The sequence below is a fragment of the Chaetura pelagica genome, unplaced genomic scaffold (genome assembly GCF_000747805.2).
Source record: "Chaetura pelagica isolate M959 unplaced genomic scaffold, ChaPel_1.0 scaffold1436, whole genome shotgun sequence".
NCBI classification, from domain to species: Eukaryota; Metazoa; Chordata; class Aves; order Apodiformes; family Apodidae; genus Chaetura; species Chaetura pelagica.
This window is the reverse complement of record NW_009953643.1, coordinates 20,953-48,263: the sequence shown is the minus strand read 5'-3', so window position 1 is coordinate 48,263 and position 27,311 is coordinate 20,953. Positions and strand designations below refer to the sequence as shown.

The 27,311-nt window shown below is 43.5% G+C and overlaps 1 protein-coding gene across 1 annotated transcript in view; it reads left to right on the top strand.

The window, feature by feature from the left end:
- The window catches only part of LOC104390661 (lipid phosphate phosphatase-related protein type 1), a 48,985-nt gene that overhangs the window by 18,573 nt on the left and 3,101 nt on the right, over nt 1–27,311 (top strand). The window contains exons 2-5 of the mRNA XM_009999841.1: nt 126–314; nt 11,357–11,489; nt 21,633–21,883; nt 25,977–26,153. Of these exons, the coding sequence (XP_009998143.1) occupies nt 126–314; nt 11,357–11,489; nt 21,633–21,883; nt 25,977–26,153 (750 nt within the window). The remainder of the gene's footprint in view (nt 1–125; nt 315–11,356; nt 11,490–21,632; nt 21,884–25,976; nt 26,154–27,311) is intronic.

Below are 27,311 nucleotides of genomic sequence, written 5' to 3'. Positions count from 1 at the left end.
GCTCCCCAGCAGGACCTGCGGGTGTCGGGGATGGCAGAGGGAGGATGGGGGGTCTGCAGGCTCCGAGGCCCCGTCTGTGAACGCAGAGACTGACCACCCTGTGTCTGACCATGCTGTATTTTCAGCTCGTCATCATGGCTGGAACTGTTCTGCTCGCCTACTACTTCGAGTGCACCGATACTTTCCAGGTGCATATCCAAGGCTTCTTCTGTCAGGACGGCAATTTGATGAAACCGTATCCTGGGACGGAGGACGAGAGCTTCGTTTCTCCCCTTGTGCTCTACTGTGTGCTGGCTTCAACCCCAACAGCTATTGTAAGTATAAGGAATCATTTCAGTTCTCCAGGACTGCTCCGTGAACCATAACAATAGTCCTGTAATACCCTTGTCTCCTCTCTTTCCAGCTGTAATTGATTTACAATTAGCCAGGTCTCTATTTTGCCTTAGCCTAATGTATTCCTCATCAGTTATCTCCAGAAGTAATTATTCTGAGGTAATCACAATGCAAGGCAGGGAGGGAGAGCTTGTTAAGCCTTCCACAATAGCTGGCTCACTGATTAGCTGTGAATTGCCTGGGCTGCAGAGAAGCTCCAGTGGAAAGGTGATACATTACTGGAAATAAGAAAACAGGATAAAGCTGAAGTAAAACCTGGATCAGACATGCAGTGCGTCCAGGATAATTTGCTGCTACATTAAAAGGACTTTTAAAGGGATTTAAAAGGCTTAGATGAGTAGAGAGAGGCTCAACACAAAGAAAAGTATGAATGCTATTTCCTTTTTGTTTAAAGTATTTATTTTTGGCTAATTTTTATTTTCCTGATTTTCTTTGCTATCCAGACAGTAAGCTGCAGTGTATTTTTTGAGTAGATGAAAATATTAAATTTGCTGAGAACATACAATTCCAAGCAGATTCCTGCAGTCACTGATTAGCAAAACCTTGGCCCTTTTCCATTTTCTTTGCAGAAAGTTGCAAATTTTACAAATAGCCAGCTTCAGTGCACTAGTGACTACATTGACAAATTCTTACTGAACTGTATCTTTATGTGCTCTGTTGCTTTATTTCTTTATCTTTAGTATTTATTTCTTACATTAACTTTGCTTTGCATCCCTTCTGAAAGCTGAATAAGCTGCACTTTATATATTTACTTGTGAAAGGTGAATGCTGCGTCATGGGTCTATTTTAATTTTTGGTCTGATGTAATTTTAATGCATGAAAATGTGACACAGAGTGATGAGAAATGTGAAAGAGATCAGCAGACGAGGCTACTGGTTTTGGTACAGACCGCCCTCTGAAAATGAGTAGGAGTTTTGAATTGGATTACATCTTGAATTTATGAAAATCCTCTGTGGGAACAGTGTTATTTTCTGTGCTGAAGCTCAGATGAATGTTAAGACTTATATTTTACTTTGTGCTGCAGTGTCAGATAATTTGCAAAGGAAAACATGAAGACATTTCTCCAGCTTCCCCCAGATAAAAGTAATTACGTTGTTTGGGGAAATAACTTCCATAGGCAGTGTTTGTAGGGCCTTGAGGCCATGACAGTGGGTTTAGGGGGAAGTTTGTCCCTCGATTCAGTGATATGGCAATGGAGGGGGGTGCAAGTGTTGGTAAGAATGTTCCTCTTTGGGTCTTCTGTTTAAATCCTTGCTCTGGAGAAGTCTGCTGCAAACCCTTCAGGTTTTGCTGCCCTGGAACAGCATTTCTTTCACTGGGCCAAGAGGTTTTCCCTAGTTACTCTTATTTATGAAAAGCTGGATTGAGGGTCTTCTTCAAGAGATGAACAGTGCCTGTTTTGTAGTTTCCTTCCATAGGCCACATTAAACACAAGGAATGAAAGGCTGTGCTGAATGTCAATGTTTCTGGGTACAAACACCTTCAGTTTAGTGTTGGGTGGGTCTGCTGTGACTGTCTCATACAATGCAAGCTGTGCAGAGAAGGGTCCAGAAGCACAGTAATCCCCCTGGATGGTGGGATCCAGTGCTGGATATGAACTAGCAAACTCTGCTTCTTGGGTTGTAATGTGCTGTTAGGCTACCTGTGCTGCTGCTGCTGCTGCATCTAGAGAAGATGCTGCCAGGGACAGGACAGGGCTCTTTGCACCAGGCTGCTTTGGGATCTCTGCATACAACCTCAAACAGACAATGACCAAACTTGGGAAACCTTTTTCCTTCCATTTTTAATTTAGTATGTATTAATACATTATTTAATGCTTTATTTTAATTATTTGTATGATTGTATTGTATTATTAAGATATTTGTTAATTATTTAATGTATTATTAATATGTTGTCTAATTCTTTAACTTATTATTAATGGTTTGTTTAATTATTTAAGGTATTCGTTTTGGACTGACCTTCAGCTAGGGCATATGGCAGAGGGATCCTTTTCTGTCCTCCTGACTGGTGCACAGACCAGTATTATTATATGAGTAATTTCACTCACTGTGTTTCTCCTTCCCATCTTTTCCTGAGAGACTTTCCTCTCCTTGCAGGCTAATTTCAGACTTCTGCTTCAGCTAGCAGCTGACTGCCAACTGAGTTTTGGCAACAATCATTTATAGAAAAGTAGTAAATGAGACATAAAGTGATCCCAGAGACTCCCTAACCTCAGCCCTAGTGCTGCTGGTCAGACCACTCGGAATGTGAGCATCTTCAGTGTCATCTGGTACCCAAATGGGTGTTGCCTGTCACTTGGACTGTCACAGTCTGGGAAGAGATGTTTGATCCACTTGCTTCTCCCAGGGATTTCAGTGGAAGGAGCGAGTGCAGCCGTGCCTATTTATACTATGCTGATTGTACTCTCAAAAAAAACCCAAAACAAACAAACAACCCAAGGAAACCTCCCACAAAGAAAAGAACCCACACAGCTGTGCTTGGTGAGAAGGAGCTTTGTGTGCAGTCACTGTGGGTGAAGCTGTAGCTTCACTCTCTACCCTTTGCTCTCTGCAATAATCGCTCACATCCTGCAGCTCCACAGTGAGGAAATCACTGAAGTCAAAGGTGACTCCAGACCCTCCTTACAATTCATTCTTCTCCTCTGCAAAACGCTTGTTGCTTCTCTTCCTGGCAACAAATTGGTTAGCTTGGATAACAGGATGTACATCAGCAAATCTGATCTCTGTGCTGCCTGCATATGACAGACACATTGTGGCATGAGAGGAGTGATTGTTAAAAGGGCTGGAACCCAGCAGCAAGGAGGGAGAGCCCGTGGTCCCAGTTGGAAGTGCTTCTGGAGCTATGGAAAACAGTCTAGGAGACAGCACAAGCTCCCTCATTGAGGCACAAGCAGTTTTTAAGCGCAGTTCTGTGTGCAAAGGTCTGGGGAGGACTCAGCCCTGATAGCTGCGAGGTGTTTTCATGCTTGCAAGCCAAAAAGGAGCATCTTTGTAAGTTTAATGGAACATCTTTTTGTCTCAGTTATTTGGCCATGGGTAAACAAATGCATTTATTTTATTTCTTCCGTGACAACACTTTTTTGAAGTGCTGTTGTGGTTTGGAACCACTGTATGTGCATTTCTGTGCACTTTTAGTAGCAAAATAAATTAAACCTGCCTGGTTTTCTGCAGTTTTATTTGTTGTTATTCAAACGTGATGCCTCTGACCCCGTTTAGCCATTTTTTTTCTGCTGCACTGGATAGTTAATGATCATAATTCAGAATTACAAAAGTCTCTTAATGCTCCTACTGATAACCTCTTTGTCTCTGATAATGAGTGTTTCTTGTGAGGGGAATCTCATGACAACACTTGTAAATAAATGAAAACCATGTATGCCTGACTCCATTCTGTGAAATGCTTTTTTCTCCCACCTGTTCCATTGAGGATAGGTCAAAGGCTTTCATCTACCTTATCAATTTTTTATTTTCCAAGTGTGGTGGTATTAGCATCTTTACAGCAAAGTAGTTGAGTATTATTAATTTAATACTAAATTGCACCTACATAAGGAAATAAATGTTTTTCTTTGTAAAGACACAACTGGCCATTTTATTTTGGATTTACTGATTTATCCCCTGAAATGTATACTTTCAGACTCAAGGAATACATTTTGCTGTCAGCACAGCAGTAGAAAAAGGGAATGCCTGGAATTCTGTCTGGTTTGGATTGAACTTGTATTTATCTGTAGGTCCTGGTGCCACAAAGAGCTTCAAAGGATGCTTATGGTTTCATCTTCACCTTATGCCAGTTGTTTCTGATGCCTTTCTCCTTTGCCTCTCAGAGACTTTCCCCTTCTTTAGGGCTGATTTCAGTTGTACTGACATAATTGGCAGTTGGTTATTGAAGAGCTGCTACATTTCCAGCATTCCTGTTGTCATGATGAGACAGGTGTAAGAATGCTTTCAGCCTGTCTCATGGTAGAAGGAGAAGCTGTGTTTAAATCATTTTAATTTTTGCAGACAGTAATGTGCCATCCCTGACAGCCAGGGCAAGCACCTGGTTAAGATGTTTGTCTCTGTGACGCTGCAAGGATAGCACAGGACTTCTGTCTTTGCCTCCACTGCATTTCAAGGGATCAAAGGTTTCCAACTTTCCCAAAACTTTATTTGTCCTGGCCTTCAGGTGATCTACAGTAGCACAGTCTGCATATTTGTATAACTGCACGTCTGTATAACAGAGCTTTAGACAAATAACCCCTCATCTTGCTGGTTGTAGATACTTCAGGAAGGGTACAATTAGCCAGAGAATAATTGTATATTTATTTATTTTTATTTTCTGACTTGGAGTCTTAGAATGCAAACATATATCTGGAGGTATTTAATTCAGCTGGTTTTCCAGTGATCTGTACACATCAGGGTTTAACACTGGGCCAGCAATTAAATTGATGCACTCTATTATCAGATGCTCTCTATTGAACTGTCTCCCTCCCTCTGCAGGGAAGGAAGACGGAACAAAGGATAGAGACTTGAAGGTTGGAAACTACACAGTTTTAATGAAACAGTAGTGATGAAAAGGAAAGCAAAGATGTACTTACAAATATAGAATCACAGAACTATTCAGGTTGGAAAAGACTCTTGGGATCACTGAGTCCAACCATCATCCCTACTCCACAAAGTTCTCCCCAATACATAAAAATAGATTTTAAAAATACTGTCACACACAACCCTCCAGTAATGCTCACATTACCACTGAGGCTGCAGGGCAGGCCCTGGAGAAGTCCTGGACTCAAAGGCTGGAGTTGGTGACAGATGGGAGCTGGGTGCAGGAATGTGGGGGTTCAGGAGCACACAGATCAGGACAAAGGCAGATGAACAGATGGAATTCTCCCAGGCCACCAGCCATGGACAAACAGAGCTTGACCCTTGTGATGTCTCAGATTTATACCAAATATGAGATGGAATACTTTGGTCAATTTTGGTCACCTGTCTGGTCTGCTCCTCCCCAGAGGAGGGTCGCAGATGTGACTCCTTTACTCCCTTCTGTTTGCAGAGCATGAGATGATTTTCAGAAAAAGGAGTGGCCTTGGTGCTGTTCTCCAGCCTTAAGTATAAACATTGAGCTTTATCAGTCCTAGAAGCAGGCACTGACTGAAAAACATGCTGTTAATTTCAGCAAGTGCAGCTACTTAGAAGGGACTTAACTGAAAAGTAGAATCACTAACAAGAAAATTGGTTCTGTCGTGGCCCAAACTGGGAGCATGTTATGCAGAGTCTGGGAGAAAGTGTAGTATTTCAATGTACTGTCAATTCTGAAATACTGTGGTGGAGGGGTGTAAGAAAGTAAGTTACTTTGAACAAACATGCAATTTTCAAGCCATTTCCTTTAAAATGTTCTGGGGTGACTCCACCACTCCATGAATATTGGTGCCTGGCTTCCACCATATGAGGTTACTGCACATCAGACCATTCCCCAGCAGGTACCAAACCATCCTTCCAGAGTCCAGAGCTGCTGCCTGCAGTGCTCCATCAGTTTGTGCACCCAGGAGAAGCAGAGGCTTAGTAGCAGAGCCAGCTTGCTGAAATGAATGCTGAACAGCAGCAGGAGGCTTCAAGGACACTGTTCTTTGTTTCCTTATGTGGAATAGAAAGTGCCACCACAGTTCCCACACAATCTTCAGTTTTGTTCCTTCCGTTCCCAGGGTGGAAGCAGCAGCTGTCATGAAATTGTTAACTGGCCAGTGGTATTAATTTGTGCAAAGGAGTATTTGTTCCAAAAAAAACATGAAACCAAGCTGGTCTAATTATTAATTAGAAGATGAATTAGTGTTGATCAAATTTACCTGAATTGGGAGGGAACTATTCAAACTTCTCTCTACAATTAGCATTTACTTTCCATGCTTCAGAAGCATAATTCTTTAAAATGGTTTTCTTATTCTCTCTACCACCTTGCTTCCTTGGCCTTGGCTTAGTACAGCCATGTTATTAAAGTGATTTATTTCTAAATGGGAAGCTCAGGAATTTCTGCCTGTGCTGGCTGATTCCCCAGTGGCTGCTCAGCAGCAGATGCCTGGAAAACCAAGTGTGGCTAATGCAGCTCAGAGCTCTGTTGCAGTAGCTTCTTCCCAGCTTTTTCAGGCAGAAATTCCTAGGCTCTTTAAAGCAGAGTCTCCTGCCTGCCTTGCTTCACCTCTGTGCCAGCACAGCAAGCTGGGCAGCAGCAGGGAGGAGAGGCCAGTGTCAACACCTGGAGTGTCCCTTGCTCCTTGTAAGGAAGGGTGTGTCCCTTTTCCAAAGAAATCACAGAATTGTTTTGGTTGGGAAAGATCATCAAGTCCAAGCATTAACCCAGCACTGTCAAGTCCACCACTAAACCATGTCCCTTAGCACCATATCTACAAAGGCTTTTAAACACCTCCAGGGATGGTGACTCAACCACCTCCCTAGGCAGCCTGTTCCAGTGCCTGACAACCCTTTCACTGAAGACATTTTTCTCTTAACCTCCCTTGGAATAACTTGAGGCCATATCCTGTTCTCCAACCACTTGTTACTTGGGAGAAGAGACTGACTCCGACCTCACTCCAGCCTCCTCTTGGGCAGTTGTAGAGAGCAGTAAAGTCTCCTTTCAGACCACTTTTCTCCAGGCTAAACAACCTCAGTTCCCTCAGATGTTCTTTTTAAGTCCTCATGATCAGTGATGGTGCTGGTGTTAACATGGAAACCTCTGCCCTCTGTGCGGGCATGGGTCAAGGTGCTGGATGCAGGTGACAGCAGAAATACTTATGAAGAGGGTCCAAGGCAGACCTTGGTGACCAGTTGCTTCCTAAGGTGTCTTCTCAGTATGAAAGTTGCTTCATGTTTGCTGCCCAGGTTCAACCACAGAGTCTCAGCTGTGCAGTGTCAATAACTGTCCTAGTGGGTAGCAGGTAGGATGGCAGATCAATACCCTCCAGGGCTTAAGAATAACTGCAAGGGACATATAAGGAATTAAGGAACTAACAGCACTTAAGTGAAAGTCAATATGGGCTATGTTCTTGAACAAGGGCTATAGGGAAGATGGAGATAGACTGTCTGTAATGAGTTTTTGAAGGAGGTGGGGAAAAAAGGAGGTGAGACTGGGGCAGGGTAACTGGTGGTAAGCCAGTTTATGCAGAGAACAGCCAGTTTGTGGCACCTACATGCACAGGAGGAACATGAGTAAGGAGAAGAACGTGGCTGCTGGACGAGAGGCAAGCCAAGGCAGGGGAGTCAAGCAGGGGTGAGGTCTTCAGCTCTGCTAGAGGGTTCAAACTGGGTACTGATACCAGGATAATGCCCTGAATGAGAGGAACTAATGAACAGAAGTCTTGCAGTTGAGCACATCCTTGGCTGTCAGCACCATCCATACTTATTTTCCAGGAAGAACGTTAACTCTTGAAAGCTGCTCCCACCCACACTGCCCACTGCTCATCCCTGCAGGAGTGCTGCTCCCAGGGGCAGCTGATCTGCAGCCTCCTCCTGGGTGTAACTCAGGTTTCTTTCTGGGTGGTTTGTCTTAGTTCATCTGTAGAAACAGCTCTTGCTGATATTTTCTCCAGTCTCTTTCTAGAATGCAGTTGTGCAAAGAATCATTTGGTAGGGAGACCACAAACTTACCAGAAAGTTACAGGAAAATAAAAGAAACCAACAACAACAAAATAAAAGATAAAGAATCCCTGTCCCTTTTAAACCATCAGTTACATTGTTTTGTTGATTAAGTTGATAATTAAATTAACACATTGTTGGTGATCTATACAGGAGTGCAGGGAGTACTGGGTGCTCATGCTGTGCTGAGAACGTGAAGGGGGAAATTTCACTGTGTGAAAATGGCAGCTCACAAGTTCAAGGACTATCACTTCCAAATATATCATGGACAAAAAGCTGTTGAAGGAAGAGAATGGGACAGATAATTTTATCCATCTCTTTGCTCAGGAGGAGCATGTGCAGCAGAGGTTTCTGAGAGCTGAATGTAAAGGAGAGAGTATTCGGTGATACTGCCAATAGTGGGAAGGTAGGGCAAAATAAAGATGTTCTCTCAATGGACAGGTTGAAATCCACAGGGGAAAATTGGCTGCTGGGTATGTATGTCTTAACTAATTCCAGGGCTTTGGGGCATCATCATAGTATTTTCTCCTAATAGTAATATGAAAAGGAAAGTAAGCAAGAGTGTCCAAGCAACATAGCCTCGGTGTAATTGAGCTGCTGTCATATTCAGGAAACCAAGAACAAAATCACATATAGGGGCATGACCTTTGCCTACATCACCTCAGACTGCAGATCTCCTGTGTTTTCAGCCCCCAACCTCCAGTGCAATTTTCTTGCCATTGCTGCTATCCAAGTAAGCCAATATGATACAGCAGTTCATTAATCTTGCATTGTTTTCTCAAACAGAAATAAGTAGTTTGCTTGCTCTTCTCTTTTCCCACCCGGATCTATGTATCGATATTCAGATTTCAGATTTAAGACTGAATTGCACCATTTCCTGGGATGCTGATTCTGTTCTGGCAGGAGCTGAGGTACTTAACAGCATCAGTGACTGATTCTGGGAGGCCAGCTGGACAACTTGCCTTGATGGACCCTGCTCATGCAGTCATTGGGTTTTAAATAATGAGAATCAGTGGGGTTACTTGACTTCAGAAATGCAAAGGGACTTTAAAAATGCATGTACTTTTAAAGGAGGACTATTAATATGTTGTATACCTATGTCTCTCTTATTTGAAATGTTTGGTTTTTTAAAGTCCACTAACCCATGTATTCACAGAGTGTAATTTCCTCAGGGTGTGGAATTCCTCTCAGTGTGCACATACAGCAGACAGAGAAGCAAAGCCATTAATTCAAACTTCTGAACATCATCATAATTCAAATAATAAACGGTTTGAAACAGTGTCACTTTTAAACTGCTTTGCTGCAGATGGCCTTTTTCTTGATTCCCAGCCCTGTAGTTAGGGAGCTGAGCTTATTGAACCGGTTGCCAATTCTGTTAAGAGCAGATGGAGTGAAACACAATAAAGGGAATATTTCAGTGCAGCTTCTGGGCATTGGCTCCTACCCCCAGATGCCATTTATTGACATACATTTTACAGCTCCACATCTCTCACCATCAGCAGTTAGCATTGTAAAGAGGTTTAGCACACTTGGCTTGAATGTCTATAATCAATAAGGACACTCATCTGGCTTAATAAGGATAAATTGTTGCCCTTGAAACAACACACCATTCCAGCAGTCAAAGTGAACTAAGTCTAGTTCTTTGATGTTTATGCTCCCTTTGGGCACACACGTGTGCATGTGTGTGCTTGCACACACTTATGTTACACTTTTCTATGACCCTTCCCTATCACTGTGGATTCTTTGTGTGTGTCTTGTAACCATACATTAAGTTGATTATTTTGTAAAAGCTTATTTCTTCCACTTCAGATTGGATTTTTTTTTTTTTCCCTAAAGACTTTGATTGCAAACTCTGTCTTTCTGAAAAGCTGCCAGTTTTTCCTTCTAAAGCTTGCTGACAAAACCAGATAAGTGGGATTTTCAGGAGTGCATACTGTGAAGAGCCTTTGCTGTCTCTAAAGTCTGTGATGTAATTCTGTCCAGCTTTAGCTAGGGCAGGCAGACTTCTGTGCGACAGACTGAAGTTAATTCTGAAACACCAATCCTACTGCTATGGGAATCAGTTATTATTTTATAGTAAGCATGAATGTTCTGATCACAAAAACATATATAAGCACAGCTGACATTCAGATCAGTCGATCCCTGGAGACTTCATTTTTTTTATGTTTTGATCAATAAAACAGAATATTTAGTAAATTAAACAGACCAGATACCATACTTGAGGCACAACAACCCCATGCAGTGCTACAGGCTTGGGGAAGAGTGGCTGGAAGGCTCTCCAGCAGAAAGGGACCTGGGGGTGCTGATTGATAGGTGGCTGAACATGAGCCAGCAGAGCGCCCAGGTGGCCAAGAAGGCCAATGACATCCTGACTTGTATTAGAAATAGTGTGACCAGCAGGAGTAGGGAGTCCTGTACTTGACATTGGTGAGGCTACACCTCTAGTACTGTGTCCAGTTTTGGGCACCTCAATACAAGAAAGACATGGAGGTGCTGAAATGTGTCCAAAGAAGGGCAATGAAGCTGGTGAAGAGCCTTGAGTCTTATAAGGAGCAGCTGAGGGAACTGGGGCTGTTTAGTCTGAAGAAAAGGAGGCTGAGGGGAGACCTCATGGCCCTGTGCAACTACCTGAAAGGCCCTGGTCTCTTCTCACAAGTAACTGGTGATAGAGCAAACGGGAATGGCCTCAAGCTGCACCAGGGTAGGTTTAGACTAGACATTGGGAAGAACTTTTTCACTGAAAGGGTTGTCAGACATTGGAACAGGCTGCCTAGGGAGGTGGTTGAGTCACCATCCCTGGAGGTGTTTAGAAGTCATCTAGTTGTGGTGCTTGGGGATATGGCTCATTGCAGGTTGGACTCGAAGATCTTGAGGGTCTTTTCCAACCTAAGTGATTCTGTGGTTCTGTGAATGTAAGTTTGCAAAGGTGTGGAGGCTGCTGGAAGCAGTCAGTATTGCTGAGACTTGTTGGCAGAGTGTTGGAGTGGAGGTTTGCAGCATTACTTTCCACTTGCCCAGGTGTCCAGAAGCCTCCTGTCCATGAAGTCTATACTGTCAGTCAATTTTAAATGCCAATAGCAGGACGCGACAAATTTCGTGTCAATCACAGTAAAAATGGAGTTAATATAAAAAAGCTTAACGTTTGCTGTGTCTTGCCACTGCGTGCAAGAAGAACAGATCTTTTTCTTGGTTGAAAGCTGAGTCTTTGTCAGTTCATCTCAAGTGATCAAGTGCAGCCTTCCTGTGGGACTGCACTGTCCCAAAGACACTCTGCTCTGCAGCAGTTTCTGTGGGCTGAGCCAGTCAACCGTGTTTTGATGTTTGCTCATGTCATTTTTAACCTTCCATTTCTCTCCCTTTCCTGGCAGATTTTTATTGGTGAGATATCCATGTATTTCATAAAGTCAACTCGAGAAACCCTAATTATTCAAGAGAAAACTATTTTGACTGGAGAATGCTGTTACCTGAACCCACTGCTTCGAAGAATAATACGTTTTATAGGTAAGCATCCAGAGCACTGAAAGCTTAGTCCCTGTTTGCACCAAAACAGAATGAAACAACCTAATGACCTACACCACAAAATTAATTAAGCTGTGAAATCTTTGCAGGCATCTTCCACCTTGGATAGTCCCCCTCGGGATTTGCAAGGTAACATTCAAATTGTGCCATATCATGCTGTCTAGAGCTGGTTTATATCCTATTCTGCTGAGCTTAATGCTTCTTCTGGACCCTTGAAAAAAGGTTGTGCTAATGAAATCCTGAATAACTCCATCATTGCTAGTTTGTGTAAGCTACCCATTTTATTTACAAATTGGTCCTCACCAGCCCATCTCTGGCATTTTTCTTTTCAGCTCTAATTTTAACATCCATAGCTCTGCCACACAACGTTCGGCGAAGCACAGAACATATTAAAGCCCAGAACACATTAAAATAATGTTCTTACTTTTATTGTATTTGCTTTTTGTTAGAGCTTTCATCTAGTTTTTTGCTGATAAATGAATCTGTCACTAAACCATTTGGAGCTTGCTCTATATGGTGCTTGCAAACCACTGTGCCCTTTTCACACTGTTGATTTGTGGAAGAAATGCCTACGAGACCTTTCTGAGGGGACTGCCCATGGTTCTTTTGGAGCAGGGAGAGGAACAGAATTGCAGCTTGTGTTTCCACTACTTCACTGAGAGAGAAGCTGTTTGTCCTCGCAAGGCTTCCCCGTTCACAGCTATTTCAGGCTGATCAGACAGCACCCTGAGTGTTTGGAGATAACCGAGGGCTGGTTGCTCACTTAGGACTTTTGTAGCAGCAGAATAAGAAGAGGAAAGCTCTGAACTGCTCGGGCGAGAGGCTGTATCTTCCCTCCTTCCTTGTTCATAGGAAGCCCAAGTTCATGCATGGGGTGGGGTGGTTTGTCTTGCTGGCAGAGGCCGGGGCTGAGTAGGGCTCCCCCTGACCAAAGGGGCTTTGCCCACAGAGCATCAGAGCACCTCCCATGTGCTCTTAGAGGTAAAGCATCCTTACACACTGCATCTCACAGAGTGTTGGGTCTAAATTCATGGTCTCGTCAAAAGAAAAAAAGGGGGGAAAAAGCTGAAAATATCTGGATCGCTTCTTCTCTCTCACTGTTGAATTGTTGGGCTTTATCTGGAAGAAAAACACCTGCAGTGACTGTGGCAAGTGTATTGCTTCTGTGGAGGGCAGCCCTGGCTTCAGGTAGGAATACTTGCTCAGAGCATGGAGCTGAATGTCTTACCATCTGTTAAGGTTTTCATCAGCAGCACATACATGCTGCAAAGAAAGAAAAGCCATGGTTTTCTTTCTCCCTCTCCTCACCCTATGGCTCCTGCTTTGTGCAGGGACAGTGGGAAGTGAAGTGCTCTTTCGCCCTCTGCTATACTAGTGATAGAGAGAAACCACCCATGGTTCCTTTCTCAGACCTGGCCTGTGCTGTTGGTGAAAGTAAAAGACATGGGAGTGCAGATGAAAATGAAATACATATTCCTGAACTTCTCATAACCCCTGTGATGTATTGATGGATAGTCAATTGCTATTAGGAGAGATTCAAGGTTCAGTGGGCTGCTCAGGGCTGACTGTCCCAGCACATTGGGCACATTGCAGAGTCCTGATCAAATACTCTTACCTTCAGAGTCAGCACAAAAAGCATTTAGACTGTGGAGGCTAAATACATGCTTTGTATGGTTCCTCATAGTTAGCTTTATTCTTAAACATTCATGCTATTTCTCTCCCAGTGGGAGAGAAGAGGGTGGAGAACACAGAGTGGATGGTTGAAGAGTATTAGAATATGAACCCTGCAGGAGAAATAAAACTTGGCTCTATAGCTTTATTTGATTTCCTGAGAAAAACGAAGCTAATGTTATTAGAAATGGGTTAAAGTGTTAATCTTGCCTTAAACAACACTAAGTGTTTGCTTATTTTCTTCTGCCTTCTCCCTGCCTCTGCAATAAAATGGCAGCAGCTTGTTTAAAAGTGGTTGAAATAATTTATGAAAGTAACTAAAAATAAGCAGATGTTTTTCATTGACGTTCCACCTGCATTTCAAAATCATGACATGGGCTGAGCAGCTGTAGCATCCATCCTGCTGGATGATCAGGGAAGTCAGCTCCATACAGCTCTTACTCCAAACAGGCTGTCTGGATGGTTGGCTCTGGAAGGACTGCCAGGTTGCAGAGATGTGGATTTCCTTGCCTGCATCTTCTCTTGGGGAACTTCAAGGCCACACATTACAGACCTGATAGTCTTGTCTTCCAAGATACCCAAGCAAGCAGCTGGGCTTGTTGCTGCCCATTTAGTCTTGGTACAAATTCATTGGAATACCCACATCTGATTATTTCTTTTGGCCCAGATGTGTCAGCAGGAGTCCTAAGTGAGTATCTGCATAAAGTAGTAATTGAACTCCTTGGAATGTTGCCTTACAAGTCATTGTGGTTGGTATTATCAGTGTGTCCAGGTGCTCATGTGTCAGGAAAACTAAACACTGCTTCCTGACCTTGCAAGGCACATAATGGAGAGCTTTGCAGAGTTGCTATTCCCAGATTTTAAGGAAGGTGAAGAGGCTTTTTCTCCCTCCCTCACTCTGTAGCTGGAAGTGCTGGGAAGAGATGGGCATTTCAGAACAGTGGTATAAATGTGCTCTCCACAAAACAAGCAGAAAGCTGTAGGTAGTTTTCTGAACACTCACTTGGATTTTGTGAGGAAAGTGAAGCAAAAAGGGAAACTCCAGACTGTCTTCGGTGATGTGAAAGATAAGCACCCTTGTCATACTATCTCTGTGGGATTGTTTGTATTTGGTTGCTAGACTCAAACATGTCCCCCTCTTCTTCTTGTACACAGAATTAAAGTACTTTTTTGCACTTTGATTGGTGAAGAAAGGATTAAGCAAAACCAACAACTTGCAGTTCTCCTGGGATGCTGTCAAAGCCTCATCTTTCTTTTTCTTGTTTTTTTTCTTATCTTGCTTACTATGCCTTGTGTTTATTCTCTCCTTGTTTACCTCAAGCCCTCAACAGTTCTCTATTTTAAGATTCTCCCCTCTTGAGTTTAGTGGAGACCTTGAATCATAGAATGATTTGGGTTGGAAGGGACCTTAAAGATCATCTGATTCCAACCCCCCTGCATGGGCAGGGACACCTCCCACCAGACCAGGTTGTCTTAAATCACTCCCTAGTTCTTTGTCCACAGGAAGCAGAAACAAAATTTCTTCTTGCTTCCTGGCCCAGGCACAAAGTCTGCACATTAGCAAACATAAGGTTTTGTGGTGAAGGGCTGCCTTTCAACTTGCATCAAGGTACATCAAGTCCTTTACTGCAGCTGAGATTGGTGAAACCTGCTCTATTCCCTGTATTTAGAGAATCAATTCCTTTACCAGTGAAAAAAAACAAACCTGGCAATATATGTTGCAGTTTGTTCCATCATTATCTTTTACAGCTGCTTCCACAGATGTTTATTTTGAAGATTTTCAGGTCAAGCAAGTGGTGTTGCCTTGGAATAGGTTTTTCTTTCTAGTGTATTGGTGCTGCACTGCTGTTCTTCAGTCACACCACCTCTCTCCCCTCCTCTCCCCACCCCTTACAGCAGTTTTATTACAAATTTCTGCTGCCAAAATTCACCATTTATCTGCTGGACCTGTAAGAAACCAGGGGGTAGGAGTGGTGGTTTCCTGGACTTCTGCCTCTTCTCCCTGTACCTTCACTTGAGTACAGACAGCCTTCTGTATTTTTATTCACCCTGTCTTGTGGTAATATCCCACTCTTGCCATCTTGAATTTGCTTTCATGTTCTCTGCTTCCTCAGTTGTGTTGCAAATAGACACTACACATAATTTTAGCAATCCTTAGTAAATGGTTTCAGCCAAGGATTTTACTCTGGTTATGTACATCTGCTCTCATACCCCCAGGATCAAGGATTCAGACCTCTCTGACTCAATTTGGCAGGGTGACTGGAGTGTGTACTGTGCCACAGTTCATTGTATTTGGTTTCTAATCCAGGTGATTAGGTTGTATACCTGCAAAGCCCTGATAACAGGCACGTAGCCTCTCTCCAGTTCAGATATTTATAAATGCAGAGTGCTTCAGGAATTTGTCACCAGCAGCTTTTACTTCAGACCTGCATAATTTGCAGTTAACAAATCGTGCAGATCAGCTTCTCCTGGCAGCTTAATTTTAAAGCAGGGTGACACCTCACAGTGGGCAGCTAAATAATGAAATCAGGGGGTTTATTTCAGCAAATTTAGTGAAGCAAATAGAAGTTTACAAGATTTATACACCGGTTGAGTTTGTTTTAATAGTATAGCCATAATCCAACACTCTGATGCCAGTTCCCTATTGTTGCAGGAGAGAGTGGAATGTCTTAAAGTTGCTTAAAGAATCACCAACAAAGGTATCAGGAAAAGGTGATTTTTAATATAGATCTATGAAAGTGCAACTTAACAGAATTAGATTGCAAGGTTCACTCTGTTACTTACTTTGTGGAAGGGACATGTAAGGGTTAGAAATGGATGGGATTGCCTTACACAGGGATCAAGTGAAAATTATTCAGACAGGGATAGGGTAGATTGAGTGGGGAACAGGCTGGAATGATTTGCATTGGAACCGGGGATAAGAATTAGGAAGGCCTTCCTGTAGAGTCACTTGGTTCAGAGCTGATGCTTTCTGAACTCCTCAGAGAGAAGTCTTGGTGCAGCTGAATCCACTCCTGGTCCCTGACTAGACTGATGGTTTATACCTAAGGAGAGTAAGTGTAGGAGTTTCAGTGTAGTGCTTTGACACATAATAATGGATCTGGTGTGGTTTGAAATAGCAGTAACTTAAGATCTATTAACACCATTATAATTAAGCATACAATTAAATTATACCATTTTCTCTAACAATGTTTCTAAACTAAATTGTGCACAAACACACACAGACACAGAGGTTGACCTGTTAAGATGTTGAATTTTAACACCTAATGTCACAAAATAAGTTGCATTCTACCCCTTGATTACCCCATGGAGTAAAATTATAACAGCCTGGTACAATTTGATTTTCCCCCCATGCCTTAGAGAAGTGGCAGCTACTTCTTCAGTCAGATGAACCAGCTTATCTCGTGTGACAAGTATTGTGGGCTGCAGCTCAGCGTGATCTCAGGGAGCTCCAAAGGGACTCCTTTTCAAGACCAATATTTATAGGTTCCCAAAATTATTTACCTTGGTCAGTATTTTTCTATGATGGCCACACTTCGGGTCAGGTAACTTTTGGCAGCTTTCAGAGTGGGCAGGAGGGGTCTCATGTATGTTCTGCAAACAGAGTTCCAGGTGGGGTCAGGAAGTGCCTGATCACCCCAAAACACTGTTATTTGCGGTAGGACAAGCATGTACCCAGCTGTTTGAACTCACTGCTCCAGCAAGCAAGGTCTGGAAGTGCTGGACTTTCCCACTGCACCTGCTATAGAAACAAGACCAGTGTTGGGCCCATCACCCTTGTAACCAAAGCAAGAGCAGTGGCTGGTGTTCACCTTGCAACGTGGCTCAGTGGGGTGAGGTCTGTGACACCACTTCTAGGCAGCTGCAGGACATGTTTGCCTGCCCTTATCCTCCTATCTGCCTTGGATCTGAGAGGCTGGCTGTGAAACACTGCATGTTCTGCCTTCCAACAAGGCTCAAGCTGTGTTTGGCTGGGCACTGTTTAACCTACACTGCTACAAGTCCTTCTTACCACTGAAGAGCCTCCATAGGGAAGTGTAGGTTGCTGTGCTGAGGACAAGTCAAACTTTACTGTTCCTGAGCTGGATATTGTCTGCATGGAAACTGACAGTTGTGAAGCAGCAAGGGAGAAGGAAATCCCACATCTGGGCAGAGGAATCTGGAGGCTCCAGGGGACTTCTACACTGGGAACTGAATTTCTTCTTTCGTACTCAGACCACGTGTCTTCCTCCTTATGTCTGAGGGAAGAGCAATGGGCAGGACAGTGGCAGGTGAAGCAGGCAGATGCAAGAGGCAGGAGATGCCTGGAGCTGGGAGCTTTGATCTTACTGGGAGATCAAAGCCAGCCCTGGAATCAGATTATGAGTGCTGGGAAGAAGCTTGCTGCTGAGCCTGTTCCTGGTGCCATGGCAACAGGCCATCAATTTCCTTGCAGGCCCCGTCTCTCCAGTTGTAAAGTGGATTAATGACAGAGATCTCCTTTCACAACACCCTTTAAGATATGATGGTGAAGGGTGGGTTAGCAGAGCCTGAGTCACAGGACCATAAATGTATGGTTTTATTGGGTGCACAGGACCACTAGAGCAAAACCTCCAGAGACAGACTAAAGATCCACATCTCCAAAGAGCTGTGACTTCTTCCAGGGACTCCCTCCATTGAAACTCTTATTTTAGAAACATAGGGGTGGAAAAGGGGTCGGGGGAGTGTGACTGTGCATGTGTATTGTGAATATTTTCCAAGGAAATCAGGTGGCCTGTGACAAATTCCAGTAACTGACTGGGCAATGGGAGAGAGAAGAGTGCCTAAATAAATGCACTTGGTAGAAGACATGACAATATGTCACCAAAGACCACAGCTTCTGATATCTTATGAGCCCTTTAGTGCGTGGTTTCTTTTGTTACTTTACTTAAGAGTTCCCTGGCATTTCTCTAATAAAGCCTTCTACCTCCTCATTCTCATTTCCACCCACTGGTTTCTCACTTCTCTCTTCCCAATGTCTTTTCACCTGCTCTTCTACAACTCCTAGGGGGGTTTTGTTGATTGTTTTTGTTGTTGTTGCTGGGTTGGGTTTTTTTGGCGTTTTAAATGTCTGTAATAGTGTGAGTTTCCATGGAGTCAACAAGCAGCTGCAGTCACTGATGTTAGGGAGATTCAGGGTGGAAGAAGAACAAGTTTGAGCACGAGTTGTGGGGAGGAGACAGGGTTGTACTGAGGTTTCAGTAAGTGTGGAGAACTGGATTCTTCTTCTCTGTTAGCAAAAGGGATAAACAGAGCTGGAGGTGGCAACACTGACGAGCAGCCACACATAGGGCTCAGTGGAGAAAAAGAATTAGAGTAGCATGTGAGTGAGAGCGCAGGAATTATGGGTTTGTGCTTGTAGGACTCTCTGGCAGCAATTTAAGGGGAGGTGTAAGTGGAAAAATCGAAACTGAAGCATTCAGAATTGAAGCTGCTGAAGATTTAGATTCTTCAGCCAAGGCAAGTGTTGATTCAGGTGAGATGGAAATGGAAAAACTTAGGATCATCCTCTATGTCCTCAGAATTTTTGATCAAGATTTTCCTTTGTTTCTTATTGGTGAGCACATTTAGTTTGTGTAAGGTCTTTCTCACTGGAGGTAAAGATATGTTCAAATCTGATCCTCAGTTCCTTCTTCTTGGACTCTAAAGTAACAGGGAGTACAGCCTACCCTCAGTCTCCAGTCTGAATTAGTCTCTCTTACAGTTAAATCCAGCTTACTGTTTTGCAGGCACAGTGAGATAAAACTCTTGCTCATTATCAGATGACATCACCTCCCATTGCCCCTGAGCATCCAGGTCTGGAAGAGGTACACGTGGTTCCATCTTCTCTCTGTGGCATTGTGTCACAGACTGCAGCTGCACAGCCCTGCAGAGCTGGGACCTTCCAACAAAGCCTTTCAGCAGCCATCTGTCTGCCTCTAGCAGCCTGACAACCATGTCCCTGCATTCCTGAGCTCTGGTCAGTGAGCTCAGCTGCTGTAGGTCATTGAACAAATCCACTGAACGGGTGGATTCCTGAGGTACAAGAACCATCAGGGGACCTGCCACCACTACCTGGACTCACTGGCATGGCAGCCTTTCAAATCAGTTACAACAAAGCCTCTCCCAGAGCCTCCAGAGAGTACGTGGTGTGTAATCAGTCTGCAAGGGCTGAGCTCCTGCTCAGTGCACTCTGCAAGTAGCTGGGATTTTCAGTCTGGCAGGAGAGCACCAGGGGATTGCAGGGATCAATACTCATCACCATCAGAGCATGATAAGGGTTTCAGTTGTGGTTTGTTCTGCTGCAGCCCTTGGGGCCTGGGCCAGCACATCCAGTGCTACCAAATATTGAGAAAATGCAGGTGCTAAAACTTTTTATTTTTATTTTTTAGGAAAACACTGGACCACTTTTGTACCTGTGCTCTGCCTCCAGACTGAAATAACTTTGTAGAGCTCACGAGCCTTTCCTGAAACACCTTGGTTCTTGGTTTGTTCTTGACTTTCAGGATGCAGACCCTGGGACAGGTTTCTGTGTTTGCATGGCTCTTGCATTTCCTCTAGGTACTGCAAAGGGCTGGGAAATAATCCTCACTGCATTCCCAGTGATTTGCACTGTGCATAAAAAATGCATCTTAAAGCAATCTGTGACCAAAAAAAAATAAATAAATAAAAGTTGGCCAAGGAGCAGTAAATAAAACAAGATCCATCTCTGGAATAACTTGCTGTTTCACCAGGCTGAGGAAATACTTGCTGCCTTTTTATTCGCATGTGCACTGGCTAATGTAGATGAGGAGTTCTACTGGCTGTGGAAAACCATAAAGTACTAGCAGAGGGATAGAGGAGGTAAAGGAGCAGTGTCAGTGCTCTCTCCATTTCCCTTTGTTTTTAAACACAGACACTTCACAGGATAACCAGGGGGAAGACTGTCACACCAGCAAAAGGACAGGGGCCAGTCCTGCAGTCTGGAACCAGAGGAAGCCTGCAGTCTTGTCTTCTGTTTTGTTGGTGGTTTTTTTCGTTCTTTTTGTTTGTTTGTTTTTTAACTTAACAGATGAGTTGTTATAACCTTGGTGGTGCCAGATCTTAAAACTGTTTCACAGCTTTCCTAAGATGTTCCCCCTGGAGCTCCAGCTCTTGGTTATATTTAAATACATAGCAATCTCAGCTAATTTATAATTTAATTTACTTTTGCTTACAGAGATACAGGAGGCAGGGAGCAAAAATACGTGACCCTCAATATCCCCACACCAAAAGTAAATACTTATTTGTTCTAAATTTTGGTGACACTTTAATCCTCTTTAGTGATGGGAAGGGGGAAAAGGCAGCCAGTTCAGACTTCTGGAATATTTGGGTTTGTAATTTCTGCAAACCTGCTGTTCTGTCCCTTTGGTTTGTAGGTAGCACATGGAAGAAGATACTCTATGTGTGTTCACAGCAGCTGTAGCAGGTGCTGGTAACAATCATGGGGTGTCAGTAGAGGATGTGACAACTGCAGTATCATAGAATAGAACAGGGTTTTTTTTGGGAAAGACCCTTAAGATCATCAAGTTGAACTGCTAATCCAGCACTGCCAAGGCCACCACTAAACCATGTCCCTGGGCACAGCTTCTATGTACCTCCAGGCATGGTGACCCAACCACTTCCCTGGGCAGCCTCTTTCAGTGCCTGACAACCCTCTTGGCAAAGAAATTTATCTTAGTATTGAGCAAGGGGTGCTCCACAATCCTGGAAATGTTATTGGATTCAGGCAAATGCTTCCTGCTGTAGCATTTGTTGGTATGTGCTCCCAGAGATGCCAGCTGAGCTGCAGCTGTGTGGAAATGTCGTCCAGAGCAAAGCATTAGGATGTTTCCTAAAGGACCTGCCAAATGTCACTAGATCAGGATTTTAATTTTTCAACATCAAGAGGGTGAACAGTCAGAATCCAAACGGTACTTAACTCTAGGTAGTCATGTGAAGTGCAGTATTATGCCTCTTCACTACGCTGCTCTATCAGCTCCAGAGCCATCATGTTACCATTTTTTGGACCAGATGTGGTAAAAATACGTATTTTTTAAAACTCACAGTTGTGACAGTTGAGCCTTTGTCATAGTGAAAATTTCACAGGCATAATACAATGCAGTTTTCCATGAAATCTGTAGCTCACAGTTCTGTCCAGAGCCTGAATCACAAAAGTACTTTTGGGCACGTGATTATTGTTTCCAGCCCATTTCTGAGTCCTTCTGGAGTCACTGAGTTAAACACTTCTCTCAGTATTAAGGATCTGGTCTTCTGTTTCTGCCTTTGGTGCTGGACTCTGCTGGAGGGAGCAGAAGCTTCTTCTGGGTAGTGACTGCAGGGTTTGGTCTCTCACCTTGCTCTATGTCTCTTCCTTTCAGGTACCAAGACGTTTTCAAAGCCCATTTTAAAAATGTATATATATATATAATTATTTTTTTTTTTAACCTTTCCTCACAGGGGTGTTTGCATTTGGACTTTTTGCCACTGACATATTTGTAAACGCTGGCCAGGTTGTGACTGGGAACTTGGCTCCCTACTTCCTGACTGTGTGCAAGCCCAACTACACTGGGAACGACTGCCGGGCCCACCACCAGTTCATCAACAATGGCAACATCTGCACGGGGGATGTGGAGGTGGTTGAGAAGGCAAGAAGATCCTTCCCATCCAAACATGCTGCTCTGAGCATCTACTCAGCTTTATATGCCACGGTGAGTGCCAGTGGTGAGTGCTGGCTTGCATGAGAGGTTTCTGTGCGTGCATCTGGATGGAGCTATTTTTCTGAAAATGTCGGGGTTTTTTTTAAAGAAAATGAGTGTTGTTTTGGGAAGGGCTTTCTTCTTTATTTGTAAGGGAAGACCCCCTTCTCTCTCTGTTTCACCAAATTCAATGCTCATTGCTCTTGAGGCACTGTATGATGTACAGGTACATCAGGCTGTATGATGTTCTAATCTTTTCTTTGCTGCTGAATTTCTTGGGAGCCTTTCAGTGTGCATTAAACCTCCTCTTCTCCCCAGCTCAAGAACATTAAAATGAAGTTCATGCTGAAATGGCTCCTGGATCACTAATACTTCTTTTGGTCACATGCCGTGGGTTTTTCAATACTTAATGTGGCAAATCTGCTATTTCAGTGGGAGGCTGAACTGTGCTGGATTTTGCTCCCCCTGTTTGGGACAGTTACACCTACCAGACTAATCAAAATTCAAGGCCTTGGCACTTGGAGTGGCTGCACTGAGCATCCAGGAGATGCATCATGTTCTGCAGAACCATCCTTGTCAAAGGCTGCTTCTCTCTTACCAGAGAAATCTCTGTGGCAAAGGTCTGTATAAGCTTGTAGGACGTGGCATTTTCCAGTATTGGTGTGACACTGTGAACTTTCCAAGGAAACAAAACTATCACAAATCTCCCCACCCTCTGACTTCTCACACTCCGCCTTTCTCATCCTAGATACAACATACGCTCTAAATATATATAAGCATATATTTACATATATATACATGTATGTATGTCCATTTTAAACTCGCAGACAAAACAGTCTCCTTGACTGTCTATGCTTTTGCCTGTCTGAAAAAGAATTACACACAGGATGAATGCTTCTATCACACATTGCACATTGCTAAATACACTGCTTGAGTGTACTGATAAGACCGGAGCAAAGGAGCTGGATAAATAATTTACATAGTTGAATCATAAGTAGTTTATTTTTTTTTAAATGTTATTTATTCTGTTTTCCTTCCCAGCCTCTCCTGGTTTTGACATTTAGAATTTTTTAAAATAAATTTACCCTGTAAATAGGATTGTGGGAAATTAGAAACAAAAACAAAACCCAAACACTTGATATGTGTAGGAAATCAAATGTGACTTTCACTGAGATTTTGGGCTTTTACACAAGGCTTTGAAAATATGCTCTTAGTGAAAGAGCAAACACATTATGAGAATGGTAAAAAATATCTTGGCTTTAGGGACCAGTATAATAAAGGTCAAACCACAGTGATGGGGAAGTCTGACCAGAATGGAGAAGCTTTCCCAGTTATTTTTGAGCTCCGTGTGTGACTCGTGGATGAACTGGAACATACCTTCTGGGAAAACAGTTTGCCTTGTTTTAAACCCCCCTCATGAGCATTTAGCAGATTTCCCTTGGCAGTCTGTTTGCACAGTTAGTTCCCCTTGTTGCCAAAATTGTTCTCTTTACTACAAATTTATGTTTTCATGCTGAGACATGTGAAGCTTCAGATACATTAGGTGCTCCCCATCTCCCATGCAGGTAACCTGAAGATCCACTTTCATCTCAGACCTGTAAGAAAACAAGCACGTGTGGGTTGTTCTCTGTAGCTGGTGTTTGCAGCTGTGGCAGCAGGGTTGCATTCCTCCTGCAAGGAGGTGATGCTTCTCCTTTGCATGCTGTGCTGCTTTCGTGGGGAACAGGAAAGCAATCCAGCTCCCTGTTGCTCCTTTGAATTGGCATCTGCTAAAAGAACCACGTGGGGTGGAAGGGTGGATGGCAGTTATTCACACAGTGGCACTGATGTTTTTTCCTGTTGTTTCCAAAGAAGAACCCTAAGGTGAGCTTTGGTGATGGTGTGGTCACCAGCAGGCCCAGGGCAGGATTGCTGCCTGGGGCTCAGCTGGGAGTGCCGAGTCCAGCCCTATGCTGCAGTCAGGAAAAACAGAGCAGGCAGGAATGTCTGGAGTAGCTTCATCCCCTTCCTGGTGCTGTTACGCACCACAGTGTTCCAGTTCATAAATTGAATTCACCTCTAAATAGTGTGCTCAGCAGCACGTTGAAGAGCAGAAAATTTCACTTCCAGGGACAGAGTTGTGGCAAATTCAGCTGTTAGAAGTCTGGTACTGCTGTTCCTTGGCAGGTGAAATTGTAGTTTAGCCTTGGTGCAGGTCTGGAGGCAGTCAGATCTGCCTTCCCTGGTTGGCTTCTCAGGCCTGTCCCTTTCCTTTCAAGGAGGTGTTGCTGCATCCCCTCCCTTCTCCTAGAGCTACATGTTGGCTTTAGGGCAAACATCTGTAACACCATCCAGTGAGGAGAAGCCAGGACATTTGGTGGCCCAGTCAGGGAAAAGATATACGGACAGGGAGAAAGTTTGACTAAAAAATATGGTACAGCAGAGTAAAGGAATATATGAAAGGCAATGAGCAGAGTGACCCTGAGAATGCATAAAATTTCTGCTTCTTGATCCCAAAGCTGTGTGCCAGACCACAGTGACCTCTGTATACCTGCCTCATGAAGAAAGGGACAGGCATTAAAGTACAGTTAAATAATTGCCCGTGGTTGCCAAATAGATCATGGAGTGTGAAGGAAACTGTGCTGGCAGCTGCAGTTGGAAGCACTGAGCCAAACCTGCCTTTGGCATAGGCACAGGAGAATCCTGAGGCAGCTTCACCACATCCAGGTCGTTGTGTTCTCAGCCAGAAATGGGTGGTGTGAGCCAGCACCATGGCTGCTTCTCACTCTGTGCATTTCTTTTAGCAGGAGCCAATTCTAACTCCTTAGCTGCTGCTGCTGCAGCAGCAGAGAACAACTCAGTGTGCCTAGCATCTTGCAGAGTCCCATGTCCTTCCCCAGAAGTGAAGTCATCCCAGAAGAGGATGGGGTTTGTGACCTGCTGACTGCACAGTGACCCTAGCTGTGCTGCTGTTGCAGGCATGATTGAAACAATAAGGATTTTCTCTAGAGGCCTCTGTTCACAAGACTAACAGAACCGCATTTCCATGCCTCACAGCTAAAAAAGGGAATAGTTTCTGCTCTGGTGATTTTACTTATTTTTACAATAAGATAACATATATTTTTCTTTACAAATAAACTGACATTTTAGAATCCTAGAATCACAGAATTGTTTGGGTGGAAGAGCCCTTGAAGATCATCAGGACATCTAATGTTTCAAATGTATCTTCCTGATTCTGTTTCATGTATGGGAGACAATGTGTCATCTGCAGACGTTTCTGGCAAATGTATTTGATATATTTGTTTTGCTTATCCAAGCTTTGGGAATTACGCAGGCACCCATACTTCCTTGCTAAAAAGCATTTTATTGACTTGTTCTGCTCCCAGACCTGGTTTGATTGATCTCTTCATTTTGTGGCTCTGGAATTAACGACTGGCTGCTGTGACTCACATGGTTTTACTCTCTCTGACAAAATGCATTTAAAATGAAAGATAAACTACCAAAACCACAGATGGTTCATTAAAAAAATATTCAGAGCACAATGAAACTACATACTCTGGAATTAAATTTTCAGGATCAACTTTATTTTGGGAGAAATCTCATATTCTGTGTTTCATTTCATCTTGCAGAGAAAATGTCCGGAATGGTTTCTCTTAATGTTCTCTGTTTCTTAAACTTAACACTGCTTAGGATACTGGAGCAGCTGGTTCATATGGATGCTGGGCAGTCCTCTGTGTGCACCTCACAGTTTCTGCAGGATTATGAACATAAATTCCTAACTCCCTGTGCAGACACTGAGTCATGTACACCCAGAGTATGTGTGTGCCACGGATGAGCACGTGACGCACAAGTTGGTAAAACTGAGCCTGTAGGCACCAGCTCAGAAAAAGTCCAGTGTGTAAATGCAGTCGATGGGATATTTGACATCCTGAAACAGCATTGAACAGTATCTGGTTTGTTTCTTTAAAAGTGTTCCCTGAATTTAACCTCCGCCTTCCCTTCCCAGTGCTTTCCTTAATGAATCCTGAGTTTTGCCACATCCTTGCTGATTTAGAATTTGTCTGGGTGGAAAAAGACGTGTGTCTGGCAGAGCCCCTTTTCACTTTCAGCTTACCTTTTGTTTCAGATGTACATCACAAGCACAATTAAGACAAAGAGCAGCAGGCTAGCCAAACCCGTGCTGTGTCTGGGCACCCTGTGTGCTGCCTTCCTCACCGGGCTCAACCGAGTTTCTGAGTACCGAAACCACTGTTCGGATGTGATCGCAGGCTTCGTCTTGGGTAGTGCTGTAGCTTTGTTTCTGGTAAGCCCACCAGTCCTTCTGCATTCCTTTAAAAAATAACTCAGTTTAAAAAAAAATAATAATAATAAAAAAATCACTACTCTCTTGTGGCCTCTTGCAGCTGATTAATCCACTTGCTAAGAGCTAATTCTAACTGCATCTGATGAAAGGTATCATCAGAGAAAATCCTAATATGAAATCAGGTTGATACTAATTAATAAGGCTAATATGAGACATTTGTGCATTGCATATATTTCAATATTATTTTAATTACTGGTCATGCTCCTACTTGACCTGTCCTAGAAAATGCTTTAAAGATGGTGCAGAATTCAGCTGACTTCAAAATGGCTTGAGACCTCTTCTCTGAGCCCCTGTGTTGCAAAGTCCCAATGTCTGCCAGGTATGTGGCAGCAGTGTAGGAGACAGTGTTGTCTGGCACTCTGAGCAGTGGTCCTGGTTCTCCATTTCATTTCTAGACCATGAAAGAAATTCACTAGGAAGGAAGGTCAGGACAAACCCCCTGGGAGACAAAACTTGCTCGCTTGGCAGCATTTGGGGTTGAGCTGAAGTGGTTCACCATCTTTTATTAACAGGTATCAAAGGCCCTTCCGTGGAATCTAAGAACAGCACCTCCAGTGTTCTTGACCGGGTGGTTTAGGTGTTTTGTCTAGTGAGGGATCTGTTGCTGAGGGTCTACCCGTAGAGCAGTCATGGTGATTCTCACTGCTACCAAGAAACATGCCTTGTTCCCATTTAACCAAAATATGCTTCAAAATTATCCACTGCAGAGCAACAGACACTTTATCCTGGTGATTAGAAGGTATTAGGTTTCAAAGATCCCTTAAATGTAGACTGTCCTGCCACTGATTTTTTTCCATTCTGTACTTAAAAAAAAACCAAAACCAAACCAAAAAACCAAACCAAACCACAGAGCAAAAACCTTCATATATTCTTTATCCATGTGTTCCCTTTAAATAAAAAGATATCTGCAACTTCTGACCTAAATCTCCTTGGCTTTTATGTGAGTAGCTTGTCTTCTGATTATTCCCACTGGAAAAGGCAGTTTGAATCTGCAGCACAAGAGGCAGTGACCCCCTGTATCTGGTGAGGACAGACTGTGCTGCCAGTGCCTGTTCCCTGCAGTGGCAGGCACACCTTGGCCCGCCGACCGTCTTGCTC